This window comes from Poeciliopsis prolifica, unplaced genomic scaffold (genome assembly GCF_027474105.1).
Source record: "Poeciliopsis prolifica strain line A6 unplaced genomic scaffold, Auburn_PproV2 SCAFFOLD065, whole genome shotgun sequence".
In the NCBI taxonomy this organism is placed as follows: Eukaryota; Metazoa; Chordata; class Actinopteri; order Cyprinodontiformes; family Poeciliidae; genus Poeciliopsis; species Poeciliopsis prolifica.
The window spans coordinates 2,014,695-2,031,489 of record NW_026562440.1 but is presented as its reverse complement, the minus strand read 5'-3'; the positions used below and the strand labels follow the sequence as shown (position 1 = coordinate 2,031,489).

Here is a 16,795-nt window from a genome sequence, read left to right as displayed (position 1 = left end):
TTTAGCTGATTTCAGCTAATGTTATCCACAACCATTACTTATCAGAGGCATTAAGGATATGAGGGCTATTTAACCCCTTAAAAAAATTTACTCCATAGAGTCTCTGAGTCAACATCTCTAGGTTTCAACTATAATATTTGGAGCACACACAATTCTCTTGTAAACCTAAATGAAGGTCACGTTTTAGACCTTAAATCTAGCAAGTCAGATGATCTATAGGCATCTCAAGTAGGTCAAACACAAACACAAACATTCCAGGCATGGGAAAGGGTACATTCTGTCATTTGTGAGTCAGCAGGGCAGGTGTCACAATTCAGTTCTGAAGCATTCATCAACTCAGACTGACAACACTCATCTGAGCACCTTGGATTAACTGCAGGTGGCAAAAAAGTTTTTTTGTTTTTATTCCCTGGATGTGGGAAAAAGCAGTATTGATTCAGGTGTATTTCATTGTTGGTTATATATAATGGTTATATAAAAAAAAACTAAAATTAAATAAATAAATAAAATATCTGTTACACAACGAGATCCAGTTAATGAGTTATTTTCTCTTTTGCTGAGAAGTTCACTAATCATCTATTTTCTTACAAACATAATTTCTCATGAACGTTATTAGCGCTTAGATACGCTCCGACCAATAGTATTGCACATTGGGAAATCTTGAGGCGAACCGACTCTTCCTATTGGTTAACAAAGACATAAAGGGGCGGGGTTAAGGAAATGCCTCACCATAACAAGAATGGACGCGTGCTCTGACACGAGCTTTGCAGACCTCAGCCCGGTGACGAGGACCGAGGGGAAAAAAACACCAATGGCCCGACCAACGCCAGTTTAAACCAACCGCAGTTTTGACAGCTGGGACTTTTAGGTAGGACACTGTCACTCTGAATAGCTGTCACACACCGAAACACTTCTTTCTTCCACTTTTCAAGTTTAACTTAGACATGCTGTTATGGAGCCAAATCTTGCATGTGACTTTTTTTTTTTTTTGAGAGGTAGTTAGTAGGTTTGCATTATGAGCACGAGAAAAAGGAGGGTCAGCCTCAGTTACAAACACTTTAACTCTGGTTTATTGGCAGTTAGATAAGGTTAGGCAGAGACTCCTAAATCTTACTCCTTCGCCTGCACTGGTCGTTAAAATAAGTAACCCTAAGCCTTATTAATCAGGAAGAGTTGTATACAGTACATCTACATACATTTACATACATCTTCACTATCAAAGAAAGGTGATAGTGCACTAGAACGCAGAAGGTGATAGTTTATTGTTCTTTTGTATCGATCAGCATGCTTACGCTGTATTGACAGAATTCACGTGAGGATCGAGCATCAACTGTGATGTCTGTTTACTTGTATTCTTCAGATTTCTGTTCAAATGTTGCAGAATTTACGTCACATTTCAGTATGAATGCTTCTTTTCCCCCCACACTTCTATTAACAAGGCACTATCACTGTCTGATGTGATAGTTTAAAGGTCTGCTCTTTTGCTTCTTTATTGGCAAAAATTAATACTGATTATGTCATTTAGGCCTAGAGTACTCTCTCTTCGTTGATAATGGACCCCAGCAATGAGACCAAGAAGACCCCCTATCACCTACCAGTGGATCATGCTTCTGAAACCCAGAGGCTGACTCCACCCAAAGGACCAGGTAAACACACACACGCAAACCATGTCTTAAGCATTTAAACTAATATTTTTTTATTGTGTAATAAATGAATGAATTATAATTGAGCTAATATCTCAAGATATCTTGAAGGGTTGAGTCAGATTTAGGATCTGATGATAAAGAAGTGCAACAACCAAAAGGTTTTTTAAAGTCTTGCAGACCAATTCTTGTGCTTTCTATTCATTCTTGTTCTATTATTTATCCATGACATTATACAATTTAGCTCTATCAACCAAAATGGCAGATATAATCAGTGGAAAGGGATAAGAATGATTTTGAAAACTGATTCCTAAAGAACTTTACGCTGAAAGGTTGCTGGAAAGTTGCCTTCGGCTTTTGAGTGAGGACTGATTCATCAGGTCTTTCTTTCCAAATCCCTAACTGTGGTCTTTTTGTATACTGTTATCTGTACAAATGTTTTAAGTCATTAATTTTTATTATTTATGGTATGCTACATATTTATTAGCTGTTGGTTGGGAAAAATATAATAGAAAGGAAACAGATGTCCAAATAAAAACTTTGGAGGAACTTGAAATAATTGTGAGAACTATTATCAAAATGGCTTGAAACTTATTGCATTAAAGACTGTCTCAAAAGGTTTGATGGTGGAGATTTAATCCTGAATTCTTGCTGTGAATGTACCTGTTAGTTCAGTGGTGTACTACTGTTCTGCTGCCAATCACCGTAATCCATTGAGCCTTCATAAACACATTTACGTAATATAAAATGAGAATTAAAGTTTAAGTGTGCCAAAAGCAAAATAAAAAGGAGTTCAGATACAGTGACTTAAAATAACATTGATTTCCCTAAATCTTTTTCACGCTACAATCAGAATGCTTTTTCTTCCATTTCCTTTTTTTTTTTTTTTGTTGGATTTTATGTGACAGTCCAAACAGAAAGGATAGCGTAAGGCCAAATCCATATCCCCTAGTCTGCCTTAGTGTCCAGTCAGCCACAAAGTTTGTGTAACATCTTGTCAACAAGTTACAAACTGTTTCCGTACTGGGAGAAGAAGTACCTGTCCAAAATGATGAAGTTACACAAAAGTGTATCTTAATCTGAAGAAAAAGGAACAAAAAAATTAAAATGTTTCTTCTTCAAGATTGTAATTATTTTATTCTGCACTCCCATCAGCTCTAACTAGAGCTGATGGGAAATCTATTTTAGAACATTAAGCTTCTGAAACGTATAGTAGCTACTTTAGTATAGTAGCTCTAAAACGTATAGTAGCTGAAAGTACTTTGCGCTGTGAGAACAACGCAAAGTACTTTTAGTCACAGTATATACTACTTAGTGTGTAGAAAACAACGTTAGAACAATGGATCTTGTGTATGAGCCACGAGTCTCACTTTAATGCAAAGTGTAAGTGTGCTTCTGTATTTCATACATTTAGTTTTTTTATTCAGTGAAGTAACTACATTTCTGGCTATTTGCGTCGCCAAAAATTAAATAACAGTAACATTACTAAATCAAATATTTAGGGATGTACCAATATGAAAATTTCTTGATTAAACATACTCAAACTAAAGTTAGGTTTTTCCAAACAGATTTCAGTGTGACTGTGCCTTAAAATATGAATTAGCATTACAGATTTTAGGCACATTAAGGGTGAAATAATACTGCAGATCACTGGAAGCTGGATACTCCGTCATCTTTGCAGCTTCCAACTCTTTCTAGTCTCACGACAGTGATCCCCCTTGCGTATTAGATACACACACGGCTGCTCAGAAGATTGTGTTATGATTTCTCCTGTGAACCTCTGACCTGTATTTCCACGAAGTCAGCAGAGTTAAGGCGATATGGTTTGTGGACATCTAAAGCAAAGAAAACTTCTTTGTTTAAAGAAAGACCTGATTAAAAAACAAAAAACAAAATGTGGTTTCATCACAGTCATATCGCAACAAATCATCTCTGTGTGATATCCTGAAAAGCAAATGAGTTCAATTCAAATCCAATTCTGTTCAAATAAAGTTGAATGAATGCATTCAGATTCTGATCTGATTACACATAGACCAGTTCAATCAGGTAATATCAGATACATGATATCTGATATTACTTTATATATTGCTTTTAATATCATAAAGTAATATCACTTTATTACTTACTTAATATACTTTATGATATTACTTATCATAAAGTAATATCAGATATAGTCAGACTTTATGAGTAAGAAACTGTTGACTGATAAAAATTGTCTCCGGTTCAGAGGAGTTCAAAATTGAGTACCTTAATATGACAATGTCAGATTATTGTGTTTCTCTCTGATGGTTAACTCCTAGTAAATACCATAATATTTGTAGATTTTGTGGCTTGTGATAGGATTAATATTAATTGAGTGCTTTTATAATTTTCAATGTTTTTCTTGTTTTTAATTGGGTTTTAATGTGATACACCAATGCAAAATAACAGCTACATCCATTGTGGAGGAAGAAACATTTTCAAATTTTGGTAAGAACATAGCTTTTGTTGAAAGCTTGATTTGCATTTTGAGTTGACTCATACTAGAAATAACAAATATGTGGATGAGGTAGTCTGGGTGGATGAGCAAAAAAAATTCTGGCCTGTGTGGCAACAACTCCACATATGTAGCACAATATGATGACGGTGAAACAGAGTGGTGACTCCATTATGTCGTGGGGATTTCTTTTCTTTAGCAGGACAGGAGGAGCCGATCATGGTTGATAAGAAGATAGATGGAGCTCTGGACAGCTCTGGTAAAAAAAACAAGCAAACAACAACAACAACAAAAAAACCCACATACACAAAGAAATTATTAAAAGCTGCGAAAAGCATGAGGCTGTAGTGGAGGTTCACCTTCCAGCAGAAAATTACCCTAATCATTCAACCAGACCTAGGAAGTTATGATTGACTTTGAAGCACACTTATGTGTTAAAATGGCTTAGTCAAAGTCCAAATCCAATTTTTAAACTGTGGAAAGACTTGGAAAAAAATATTTTTTTTTCAGACACTCGTCATCTAGTCTGACCATAGCAGTCAAGTTGTTATTTATTTCCCATACTGTTCAGACCATGTTTGTAGAATTAGTTTAGATAAACATGTGAAAAATTACTAGATGACTCAAAACATGTCAAGGTTTTCATAGCTAAACAATGAAATAACAGGGACAGCTGTTTCTTTATTATCATGGTTTTCCAACATGAAATTGTAATCTTTGTAATCAGTATTGCACTTTGATAAGTAGAAGTTTCTTTGTTCCCATTCAAGCAGCAATTTGTGCAAGATCAGCACATGGACAATATTGCAACCAGGAATAAGAGGGCAGTATTTTAATAAACCCTGGTGTCTGATTTCTCTAACAATTCCTCTCTTTTCCCTGTTTCTTCCTTCAGGCTGCAGCTGGCTGGTGGTGCTGGCGGCTATGTCCGCCTCACTGAGCGGCTTAATGCTGGGCTATGAAATGGGCCTGACCTCTGGGGTCCTGCTGCAGCTGCGGAGCGTCCTCGCTCTCTCCTGCAGAGAACAAGAACTTCTGGTAAGCTCCCAGCTGTTCGGAGCTCTCCTCGTCTGCCTGGTGGGGGGTCCCATTCTGGATCGCTATGGCCGCCGCTGCTCTCTGCTCCTGAGCGGCGCCCTGGTGGTCGGAGGAACCATTGTGCTCGTTGCTTTGACTTCTCTTGTATCTCTCACGCTGGGCCGTATGGTAGTCGGAATGGGGACCTCTCTGTCAGGAACTGCAGCGTGTCTGTACATTGCAGAGATCTCACCGAGGGAGCGGAGGGGTCTGCTGGTCACCCTGTACGAGCTGATGGTGGTTGTAGGGGTGATGCTGGGCTTCAGCTGTAGCTACGCCTTCACTTCTACATCGCACGGCTGGGCGTACACATTTGGACTTGTGATTCCTCCTGCACTGCTCCAGATGGGTGCACTTCTCTTCCTCCCTCCTAGTCCTCGCTTCCTTGTGACTCAGGGCAAAGTGGAGCAGGCGAGAGTGGTGCTGGCGAGGATGAGAGGTGGAGCTAAGGAACATGTGGCAGATGAGCTGAGGGACATCCAGGTTGCACTGAAGGAAGAATCCGAACACAGTTTCTGGGAGCTGTTCAGTTCTAAGGCAAACCTAGGGTCGCGGTTGGCTACGGGCATGACCTTAGTGTTCCTCCAGCAGGCCACTGGGCAGCCCAACATCCTTTCCTACGCCTCGCCTCTCCTCCGTAGTGTCGGCTTCGACAGCGACGCTGCTGCTACCTTGGCCTCCACGGGGTTTGGAGTGGTCAAGGTAGTCGGCACAATCCCCGCCGTGCTACTGGTCGACCGAGTGGGAACCAAGCTCTTCTTGTGTGTGGGTGCGGTCGCAATGGGAATGTCTCTGGCTGCACTCGGTACTCTGACTCTGCAAAGCCACACACACCTAACAAGCCTGTGTAAAAGTCAGACTTTAGCAAACCACACAAATTTACCATGGGATTTAAACAGAACCTCAGTAGAACTGGACAGCAGTGAGATTTTTTCCACTCAGCTTCCCAGCCACTGGAGCGCTGAGGAAGCACAAAGGACTGACACCGAGACTGACAGGTCTTGGGGCTTGGATCCAGAAAAAACTCATGAAGAACTGTCTTCTTCATTAAAGTGGGCATCTCTGATAAGCCTGCTGGTCTATGTGGCTGCCTTCTCGATTAGCCTCGGACCCAGTAAGTCTCTCTTCATTGTTTTTTCTTTCCATTATCCTCTACAAAGCATGAAAACGCTATGTTCGCATCGCACTAAACACGTACCCAATGACGAACATGTTAGTTATGCCATAAAGACTTTATAGGTAATTCTACAAAGTATTCATTTGAAGGGGATGGAGGAGATAATCTTTGTTGATACTTCCAGGCTTATTCAGTATCACCATTCATAACCCAAGGCTTTCAAATGTAATCATGCATTTTTAGATTTTTATTGCAATTTGTCATGTGACAACCGCTGTATTTTAATGTACTATTATGCATTTTACCTCATGGACAGACACAAAGAAGGACATTTTCAATATTTGCTCAAGCAAAAATCTGAAAAGTGTGCATTTGCCTCCATCCTCTCCAAATGAATACTTTGTAGAATTACCACTACAATTCTACAAAGTATTTATGGCATAACTTTAACATGTTTGTCATTGGGTACGTGTTTAGTGCGATGTGAACATAGCGTTTTACAATCCCTCAGAATAACACTGACACCACCATAGTTTTAGTTTTCAATCTCATATATTTTGCAATAAATTAGAAAGTTCAGAAGCATCAGTACAATTAAGGACTGCGGTTGTAGCATGACAAAATACAGAAAAGTCCAAGGGGTATGAATATTTTTGCAGACACTGTGTTTTTATTATTTATTTTATAACTGGCTGATAAATGCAGAACAGGCTGAGTTTTCTCTTGGTTTTCTCGTCCCTTTAAATTACCTTTAAAGACAGCTGTAAATTAGCCCATTACACAAGAGAGCAAAGTACAAGAGTTATAGTTGAACAGTAATTAGGATTAGGTAAATTAGGTAATAGATAACAACAGAGCTCCCCTGATAATGCAACATGAACCCTGACTATGATGTTTCAACTAATTATCCTTTTTTTTAAAAACGTGTCTTCCTTTTGTTCCCTTCTCAGTGGTCTACGTGGTTCTCAGTGAGATCTTTCCCATGGGGGTCCGAGGCAGGGCTGTGTCGGTCGTGTCGGCAGTGAACTGGGCCACAAACCTGCTCATTTCCATGACTTTTCTCACCATCACAGGTTTGTGTGTTAGTGACTGTGGAGCTTTGTAATGTTTAGGTTGCGTAAATTTTATTAGTAACCATAAAGACAAACAGATTATACTGGTTATACAAACAACCTGCCTGCACAGTCATCACTTGCAAACAATTCATTTACACACTACTTTCATTTTTGACCTTTGACTTACAAAAAGGAGAAAAATAGATTATTGCAGGCAAGATCAGCAAAATCCCTGATTTCAAATCAGACTGCTCCATCCTAACCCTTACTGCTACCTCAGAAATGAAGCCTAACCTTCATTTCAGGTGAAGGGTAACCTTGTTCTAATCTTTAAACAAAAAATATACCAGAGACCTTGATTTTTCACTTAAGGAAAAACTTAGGACACTCTAGACCTCAGGAAATAATGTTATCCCCCTTTGGTTGAAATAACTTTGCTGCTCTTCTTTCTATCCATCTACCAGAGTATGAGATCAGTCTGAGGAAAGTTTGCCCCACTTCTCACTTTCAGTTGTGGGATTTTGAGGTGCTTTTTGCAGCCCATTTTAAGGGTGTATTCACACCTGACACATTTGGTTCGCTTTAAACTTTGTTTCTCCAGCTGGTCTGAACCTTTTGTGCAGGTGTGAATACACTCAAGCGAACCGTGGTGCAGATCAAACAACTGGACCAAGACAACTTTCTGAGGTGGTCTCAGTTAGCTTCCAAACAATTTCGTGTTCAGTTTGCTTCTAGTGGTAATACAGGCGGGCTTCGATCCAAAGCAACTACAGCAAATATACTGTGGACTCCACAGATCATCTCTGCTGGCCATTACGGTAAAAATTAGCTCTTTGATGTTGCTAATACTACTAAAATATGATCCGGCGTTTTCTACTGAATGAGCTTCTCGTCTCATTCAGCTTGCAGCCAAATTTGCAGACACCGTTTTAAAATTAGTATCTCATCGCCTGCATTTCATGTCAATAGAGGGGAAAGCAAACGTGCTGACATATTAAGGTTTTGGTGACTTTTTGTTGCGTCTTAAGAGCATGTTGGCCATTGCTTTGAATGTCATTTTCATTCATTGGATTTGTTGAGTTCAAACTTTTTGAGGCGTTTTTAAATCGTTTACTACTCATAAGCTCCTTCAATCTCACTAGTTGTGCTACGAACCGGGCAAACCTCCTTCTACATGCCTGGTATCAATGTTCCGAGGATTACAACAATATGATACACCTACATTTGATTTAAGCCATTTGAATTGGGAATAAACATGCAGATGTTCTCATTTATTCATCACAATAAATAGCATTTTCATTTAATTTTTGATCTGGCCTTTCTGCAATGTGGCTTACTTTAGATTACCTGATTGACGACATATAATTTTACAGATTATACCATCTATAAAATTATCTTGTTAAGTGAATAAAGTGCATGTCTTCTTTCTTTTTTTTCTCCAGAAAAGATTGGTGTTCCCAATGTAATGTTTCTATACTCTGGTATGAGTTTTGTCCTGCTGGTGTTCGTCATCCTTTGCATTCCTCAGACTAAAGGCCGGACACTGGAGGAGATATCGAAAGAGTTGGCAAGCAAGTAAGTGACAAACATGCTCATGTCCTCTAAATTTATTTGTGAGCTAAAAGTAAAACCCTTGTTTTCTGTTTCTGCTTTCTCTGAATTACCAGGAAAAACTTTGAGGTAAACCTTATCAGACAGGCGGAGCCTCAGGAGACCCTGATCAGAAGGAATCCGCCTACAGACTATCCCGCAAAAATCTAACACCTTTTTTCCCCTATGGTAACACGAGACATAATCAAAAACAAAACAAAGCCTTGAAAACACCGAGTCCCATCTGTTTATTTCTGCAGTGTTAGCTAGCCCATGTTGTAAAATGTAATTATTTGACTTGTGCCATGATCAGATCAGAAATGGAAAGAAACCAAAAAGTGGAGAAATGCATATTATTCACTTTTATTTTTTTCATTTACATTTTTTTTTGCCAAAATGTGAGGAAAAAAAACAGAATAGTCATACTTTTCAAAAGCAAAAATCTTCAAACATCAGTGAAGTTGTACACATTTATGGTTAAATTGTGTGCTGTTTGTAGTATTAAAATTATGTATTTACTGGTTTAGATCTTCAAACCAGTGATGCCGGTTTTAACAGTCGAGCAATACATTCATATTTTATTATGATACCACAAATTTGAATTTGTTTTTGGTTGTGAGGTAATGCTAGGTTGACATCTCCAACTATTAGTATTAGGAGTCTGGTGGGTAACTGTTTTGTGTAGAACTTTTTTAGAACAATTTTTAATATGAACACTAATATTTCTAAAGTCAAATTGAACAATTTGACTTAATGGGAATTCTTTCTAGAATAGTTTTTGGAGAACAAAAAAACTGTAGCTCTCCACATTTAGTTAGAATACACAATTACAGAATATACTAAACTATCTAATTTGAAACCAGTTATCAAGGAAAAAAGGCAGCAGTTGTTTAATAACCTTTTTATTTTTATACAGAATACAAAAGTTTAAGTGTCATAATTTTTACTCGCCACTTGTTCAGAAAGTACTCAGTCACACATAAAAAGCAAGTTTATTTCAACATCTTAGTAGGAGATGCATACATACAATATAAGTGATACCTCAGTGATGCAAAACTTAAAGCATTCAGATGTTATACAACCAGTAAAACACTGCTTTCTGTCTGGGTTTTTTTTTAAAATGCCACCTTAGTGCTGCCTTTATGCATTTTACTGTAAAAACTTGTGAACGGAGTAAATCTTCTCGACAAGTGTTACCACCGCCAAGCATTTGTCCACAGGGTGGTTGCTGATGTTATCAGTTATGTACTGTTTCATTTCAACTGACTTCTTTATCCCTGAATAATAAAATGATGGCTTTGAATTTTAATGAACCAAGTAAAACCGAATCAATTTCTGAGCACTAAAGCACTGTGAAAACCTGCAGTAAAATTCACATTTAAAAACATGTAAGAGATAGTTTACTCTAGTACACTATCCAACATATGAGAATAAATATATACAAGTTTAGCAGGAGAGTGAAATTGTGAGGAAAGAACTAAAAGTATGCCTGTTCATCTTTGAACAAAGGACAGAGAACCAAACAACGTTACAAGGAAAATCAACATGAAGAAGGATGCATTTTGTTTCCATTCCTAATTGTTTGAATCTGTTAGCTTAAAAAAATATTACAACATGGGTTGAAATTTCATCTCTGTCTACAAATGGACGGAGATTCTTAGCAAGAAAACACAAAAGGAGGACTTACTGTATATGTGGCTGAAAACAACAACTTTGCAATGATCAACACTGTCGAGCATTTTTCTGTGCCCATGCAAAAAAAGACACCCAAAGCAACGATCTTCATCCAACTCCAATAAATAGGATTCTAACATCCAAGTCCAATCAGTCGGGTGGTTTCGACATTTCTTGCTGTTGCAACATCTATCCAAGAATAAGGTGCTTCCTGATGATTCTCCTGCTCTCCTATGGATCTCCTCGGTTCTTTCTTGCTTTATTTGCAGCGGGGTTTCTGACACTCATACAGTAGTGGGTAGATGTACTCCACTGCTGAGGCCACGCTCTGCACATTTGGTCCTGAATATGAGGGGAGTCAGGAATGTGTAACAGCATTGAAGCATGTTCAGAGAGTAATAATATACAAAAATGAAAAACAAAAGTTTAGCGTTTAATTTGATAATTATGGATTAAAGCTGATTAGGAAAAACAATTGTTCCTCAGAAGATGTGAATATTACATAAAAAATTATGTTTTAATTTACAAATATTAGCCAAGTGATCTCATATAGATCGTTTGGGTCAGAACAGAGATTTGCTCAATTAAGTGTCTCTTTTGATTGAGGGATTTGACATTTCATTGTTATCAGTAACGGGTAAAGCCATGTGAGCAGCTGCCAAGCCCTGGTAGAATTGAAATCAGCATTTCCGAAGAGCTTATTTTGCGGTCCACTGTGTCTACTGTGGACCAAAAGGAAGCGGCTCACGCAACACCCTCAATCATCACTGGACCTTAAGCTACCGGTCTACTCTTCCTCCAGACTCTGAAAACGTAATTTTTCTAATAAAAATGCGGAATTGACCTTAATCAGAAAAGAGGACTTTGGCAGCTTGTTAAGCAATTAAAAAGCTGATAGAAATTAAAATTTAAGAATGAAATATATCTCTGAGTGTAATGAATCCACAAATAACTGACATTCTTGTGTAATTCTTCAAATAAATCAACTTTTCAATAATATTCTAATTTATGGAGACGCCTGAAATTACTGTCACTGTGGAGGACTCAGAATATAGCAACTTGTATATCGATACAGTATAATAAATATGAAAAATGGTATTCAGAAACATCTGTGAACAGGCTGCAAAAGTGTCACACAACAACACGACCTCAATCCCTTAAGCTTGTGTGCCCTCTAGCTGTAGATAAAGGGCAAGGACGGTAAGTGTCTGTGTGTGTGTGCATGGTCATGTGACAGTGACATACCTGTCACTGTGAGGCTGCCAGTAGAAAACACTTGGACAGTAGCCTTCAGGTTTTTGATTCGATAAGTAGCAGCAGGATGGAGTTCAGGTTCATAACTGGCAAACGGAAATAAACTTTCATCACACAGAAGAAATTAGAAGTGTTGACGTAGTTTGTAGTGCAAAATACAGCCACTAGAGGGCATCATTTACCAACAAGCACTTTAAAATAGTCCAAACAAACAAATTTGTTATCAAAAAGGACCAAATCACTATTAATGTCAAGGATTAGTTGCTGAGAGGCTGCATTTTAATCTGGTGAACTAAATCTGGGAGATTTTAGACTGTCCAACTCTGCCAGTAATATTTAATTTGTACGGTCTACCTACGTAATGATGGTGGCCTCATAATAGTGGATGTAGTGCACATTAGTGTGTTACCTGGCAATGGGTCGGTTGTTCTTTGTGAAGTCTACAAGACGCACTGCAAACGGCATGGAGCACACAGCGAGCACGTTCACAACTCTGAACGCCGAAAACCTCACCTACACCGACAAGCACATATGAATGCATTTACGGATGAAAATGAAATGTCAGGCACACAATTTTCATGTATAATAATAAGTTAGAACAAATGCCAAACCATATGTAACTATACAAAACTTGGCGATCAAGAGATCTGTAATAATAATGAAGGTGTGGACATTTTATGGACAAGTATTTGTGCTGTAGAGTAAAACTCATTCCCAGTCATTTAAAGCTGAATCAACGGCTAGACAAGAACTTGTTTTCTGAGTTGTTACATTCTCTACAATGCGTCACCTGTTTGTTACAAATGATAAGTAAAAAGACAATTCATCCTGATATTCCTCAGTCAGATGAGGCATGTGTTTATTTCAGATTTCTGTTAAGTGCTTTGATTTCTGAGAGAGCAAATGGACTCTCACATTGACAATAGAGGAAGTAATGGAAAATACAAACCTGTCTGAAAACCGGCTCAACATCAGCAGAACATTACATTTAAAATCTTAATAAGGCAGTTGGAAAGCAGAGCTATCATCCTCTCATTACTAATGAGTAATGAGAGCCTTTTATGGAAGCCTTTTATAACTTCCATAAAAGGCTTCACTTTGTGAAAAAAGAAAAAAACAAACAAACAAACAAACAAAAGGCAGGTTCTGTGTGTGATGGTTCTCACCTTAAAGCCCAGTTTCTGCAGACAGCGAGCTAACCTCCGAGCGCCCAACTTTGCCTCTTCCTCACTGAATTAGAAAGCAGAGATTATGAGTTTTTAGAATGCATAAAACACAAAGCAGCATTTATGTACAGCACCTTGAAAGAACCACATTTTATAAGGTTTCAATGCTAAAATTAAGATACTAACATTGCCTGTGCCTTAAGGGTGAGGCACAGACAATGACTTTGGGTGTAAAGCAGTTATACCTGATAAAAAATCAGGTATGGGCCAGTACGAAATTCTCACCATATTAAAACCGAACAAAAATTACAGTATTTACACACTCACAAAAAAGTAGCATGATTTATTTTATTTACAACAGAGAAGCAACACAATCCTTTTGTGGGTGAAATAGTGGCAATTGTGGCTAACCTGTATGTTGATACTAGAAACAGACCAAAAAATAGTTACAAAATTGATTCTTTGTGTATTTGTTTTAGCTTTAGCAACAGTTCTGCAAACTTTCTGAAGTTCTGTCAAACTTTGTGTCTACAACACAAGGTATCACCTGAGGTGAGCACCTTATTTAAAACCATTTTACAGCCAATGCTATGTAAAGACACTCTACAAAGCAAAACAGTACAATTTATTTTGCATAATACTTAAATACACAAAAGAATTCAATTCTGAACACAACAATCCATAACCTGTGTAAGTTTTATTTTGAATTTTTTTTCTATCAAGACTGCTCACCTTGTTGCTCCAGTGCAGATTATCTTCCCTGAGGACCAAATTGAAGCGGTTATCATTGGTTTACGGAGTTTCATCAGCACTTTCTGAAAACAAAGATATGACAAATATTCAATGATCCAGAATGGTGCATTTTCTATTCCTTTCTAATTTGGAAGATAAAGTTCTAATGCCTCGTTTTCACTGAGCAGAATGGCACGGGTTGGTACGGCTTGATACGCTAAATTCTGGTCCCGCATATTCAGGAGAGGGAAGGTGTTTGTTAAACCCAAACGCACAGCGATGCATCATGAAAGTGAGACGACAAACATGAGGCACAAGTATGTTTCATGCTTTTCACATCAGTGGACTTCATTGTGTGACCCCAGTTGCTCCACCTTAAATGTACCGCACTGTTGTTCTACGAACCTACAACTGAAACGATAACAGGAATTCAGCCGTATTGGTCACTGATATGGATCACTTTTGCAATGACAATAGACATTGAAATAGCGTATTGAATTGCACCGACGCATACCGTACGGCTCAAAGGAAACAAGGTGTAAGTTTCACTTACCCCGACTTCAGGCTTATAGATGACATTTGTTCCTTCTAAAGCAATCTTGCGCAAGTTGAGGTGACACCTGGTCCTGAATGTTGCCACCACATTTGTAACAATGATGTCAAGTGCTTCATCGTTGTTGGAATCCATGGAGAGCTGTGCAGAGGACCACTGTGGCTTTTTATTCACTCTTTCCTCACCATAACGTCAAGGAGACTTGAGGAGAAGAGGCTAAAGAGAAAAAAATAAGTTTTCTGAAAAGCTCTTGCATTTGAGCTGGACAAAAAAAAAAAAAAAAAAAAAAAAAAAAAAACATTGTCCAAATTGAACCTATATCATTTGTCTAAATGAGAGCCATTACAAAACTCTTCCACATTTAAATCCAACATTTGTGACATAGTCCTAGAGCTTTTCTCATTCACAAGAGAGTATAGAGAAAGAGGTGGCCAAGTAGGATGCATTAAAGTCTGTCACTCTGACACATACTCAATAATTTTCTAATAAGTCAAACATAAAACATAACTATACACATAACTAAGTCATATTTTGATTAATTTACCCTATGCAGCATTTAGTCTTTACTGACTTTTATCACTGTATTTTGATTAAAAAAATGAAAAAAAATGTTCATTGAATTTCTAAAACAAAATGAATCATGGGATTAATTTGTGCAGTAAGACTTTAGCCAACAGAGATGACGTCACAAACTGCCATTCATAGCACACTTCTTTCCATTCATCAATAATACACCCATCTAACAGTTCATACCCCTCAGTCATTCATCTACGTATCCATTACACAACCATCAATCAATAATACTTGTCTATTTATCCGCAATATATTCTAGCATTCAAAATTATCATCCACCCATCAATCACTTATCCACTTAGTTCTCTCACATCTACCCATTCATCTCTGATGGACATTCATTTGTAATAAAAACAAAACAAAAAACTATCTATTCAGCCCATAGATATCAAACATTTTTGTCAATAATCTACCAGACCATGCATCCATCATTGCATGTCACAAATCAATTTTTGTTATTTGTTGGGTAGATGAATACTTACAGTACAGACCAAAAGTTTGGACACACCTTTTCATTCAATGAGTTTCCATTATTTTCATGACTATTGACATTGTAGATTCACACTGAAGGCATCAAACTATGAATTAACACATGTGGAAATATATACTAAACAAAAAAGTGTAAAACAACTGAAAATACGCCTTATATTGTAGTTTCTTCAAAGTAGCAACCTTTTGCTGTGATTACTGCTTTGCACACACTCTGCATTCTCTTGATGAGCGTCAAGACGTAGTCACCTGAAATGGTTTTCACTTCACAGGTGTGGCCTGTCAGGTTAATAAGTGGGCTTTCTTGCCTTATAATAGTCATGTAAATAAAGGAAACCCATTGAATGAGAAGGTTGTGTGTTAAAACTTTTGGTCTGTACTGTATATTCATCAGCACTTTCTGATGAATACTTATATCCATCTACCCATAACAATCATTCATCAGGCATCCCTCTGTTCATTCACTCATTACACATCCATCCATTGAGTACATACACTTTTATTTTTATCCATTAATCACACACACACATCCATTAGTTCATCTAGTCATTGATGTTTTGGGCTTAACAAAACAAGACTCAGTTGTTTTGTTCCTGAGTCTTGAGGACAAGACGCTTTCTATTAAAAAAAAAAAACAAGCACAGAAAGCCAACAAGTTTTTAAAGTAAACCAAAACAAACATTTTCACCTAGATTTGACCCCAAAATAAATTTGAAAAAAAAGAGAATGTGTGTCTTATAAAGTGTGAAATTTTAACTGCTATAACCCAATCTGGACATTAAATGAACTAAACGTATTCATACTGTCCCAGACACCGAAATATATCAAGTTAATAACGAGACAAATATGCAATTTTTTGATATACTGGCAATGTACTGTCTAGCTTTTTAAGCAAAACCAAGACAACGATAATAAACCTGCGGCTAAATAGGTCTGCTTTGTGTTATCAACAGTTTAGCCATGATTCAAATCGGTTGCTAGGTAGGAACAAAACACCGCGAATATTCGTCTAAATACATGCAAAAACTTAATACTACCGCTGGAATTTTACTGTCACTTGAAAACGTAGAGTTAGTGACATCCAAATGTCAGAGCTCAAGCAGCTAATGTTGTTAACAAAGCTACAACAAAGAGGAGAGCACAGGCTGCAATGAATGAAAAGTTGTTAGCAACGAAACACAGCACCCAGGCTAAGTGCTCAAAGACGGCTAGCTTAAATATTTCAAGATACGTCTGCGTGTGAAGAACAAGGCATAGATTTATACATCAGATAGTTATTTTATCTACCTCCTTTGCGACCCTGCTGCAGATATACTGGCTCCAAAAGAGTCAATCGTAAAAAAGAAGATTTCTTTTTTAGATAACTAGGAAAACATCCCCGTTTCCGGTGTCACTG

At 37.7% G+C, this 16,795-nt stretch overlaps 2 protein-coding genes across 4 annotated transcripts; one reads left to right on the top strand and one right to left on the bottom strand.

Moving 5' to 3' along the window:
* The first annotated feature begins 722 nt into the window (after positions 1-722).
* Positions 723-10,267, top strand: slc2a12 (solute carrier family 2 member 12). Of its 3 annotated transcripts, none has more exons than XM_055020037.1 (7): positions 723-868; positions 1,526-1,646; positions 4,322-4,378; positions 5,015-6,310; positions 7,264-7,386; positions 8,811-8,943; positions 9,036-10,267. In XM_055020037.1, exons 2-7 carry the CDS (start codon positions 1,553-1,555, stop codon positions 9,127-9,129), a joined length of 1,797 nt encoding a protein of 598 aa, XP_054876012.1. In that variant the 5' UTR covers positions 723-868; positions 1,526-1,552; the 3' UTR covers positions 9,130-10,267. The 3 variants fall into 3 exon arrangements, with proteins under 3 accessions (XP_054876012.1, XP_054876011.1, XP_054876013.1); XM_055020036.1 differs by having other exon boundaries at positions 724-868; positions 4,319-4,378; XM_055020038.1 differs by lacking the exon at positions 4,322-4,378 and having other exon boundaries at positions 724-868.
* tbpl1 (TBP-like 1) lies at positions 9,935-16,795 on the bottom strand. The gene is made up of 7 exons (XM_055020039.1): positions 16,687-16,795; positions 14,338-14,553; positions 13,785-13,867; positions 13,053-13,116; positions 12,296-12,399; positions 11,878-11,972; positions 9,935-10,974 (listed from the first exon to the last, which is right to left on the bottom strand). Exons 2-7 carry the CDS (start codon positions 14,470-14,472, stop codon positions 10,892-10,894), a joined length of 564 nt encoding a protein of 187 aa, XP_054876014.1. The 5' UTR covers positions 14,473-14,553; positions 16,687-16,795; the 3' UTR covers positions 9,935-10,891.

Coding starts and splice junctions, on each gene's coding strand:
- tbpl1 (XM_055020039.1), bottom strand. CDS start 14,472: ATGGATTCCAACAACGATGAAGCACTTGACATCATTGTTACAAATGTG. Junction 13,868..14,337: donor TCTATAAGCCTGAAGTCGGG/GTAAGTGAAACT, acceptor CTTTGTTTTCAG/AAAGTGCTGATGAAACTCCG. Junction 13,117..13,784: donor ATCTGCACTGGAGCAACAAG/GTGAGCAGTCTT, acceptor TTTCTAATTCAG/TGAGGAAGAGGCAAAGTTGG.
- slc2a12 (XM_055020036.1), top strand. CDS start 1,553: ATGGACCCCAGCAATGAGACCAAGAAGACCCCCTATCACCTACCAGTG. Junction 4,379..5,014: donor TGGAGCTCTGGACAGCTCTG/GTAAAAAAAACA, acceptor TTCTTCCTTCAG/GCTGCAGCTGGCTGGTGGTG. Junction 7,387..8,810: donor GACTTTTCTCACCATCACAG/GTTTGTGTGTTA, acceptor TTTTTTCTCCAG/AAAAGATTGGTGTTCCCAAT.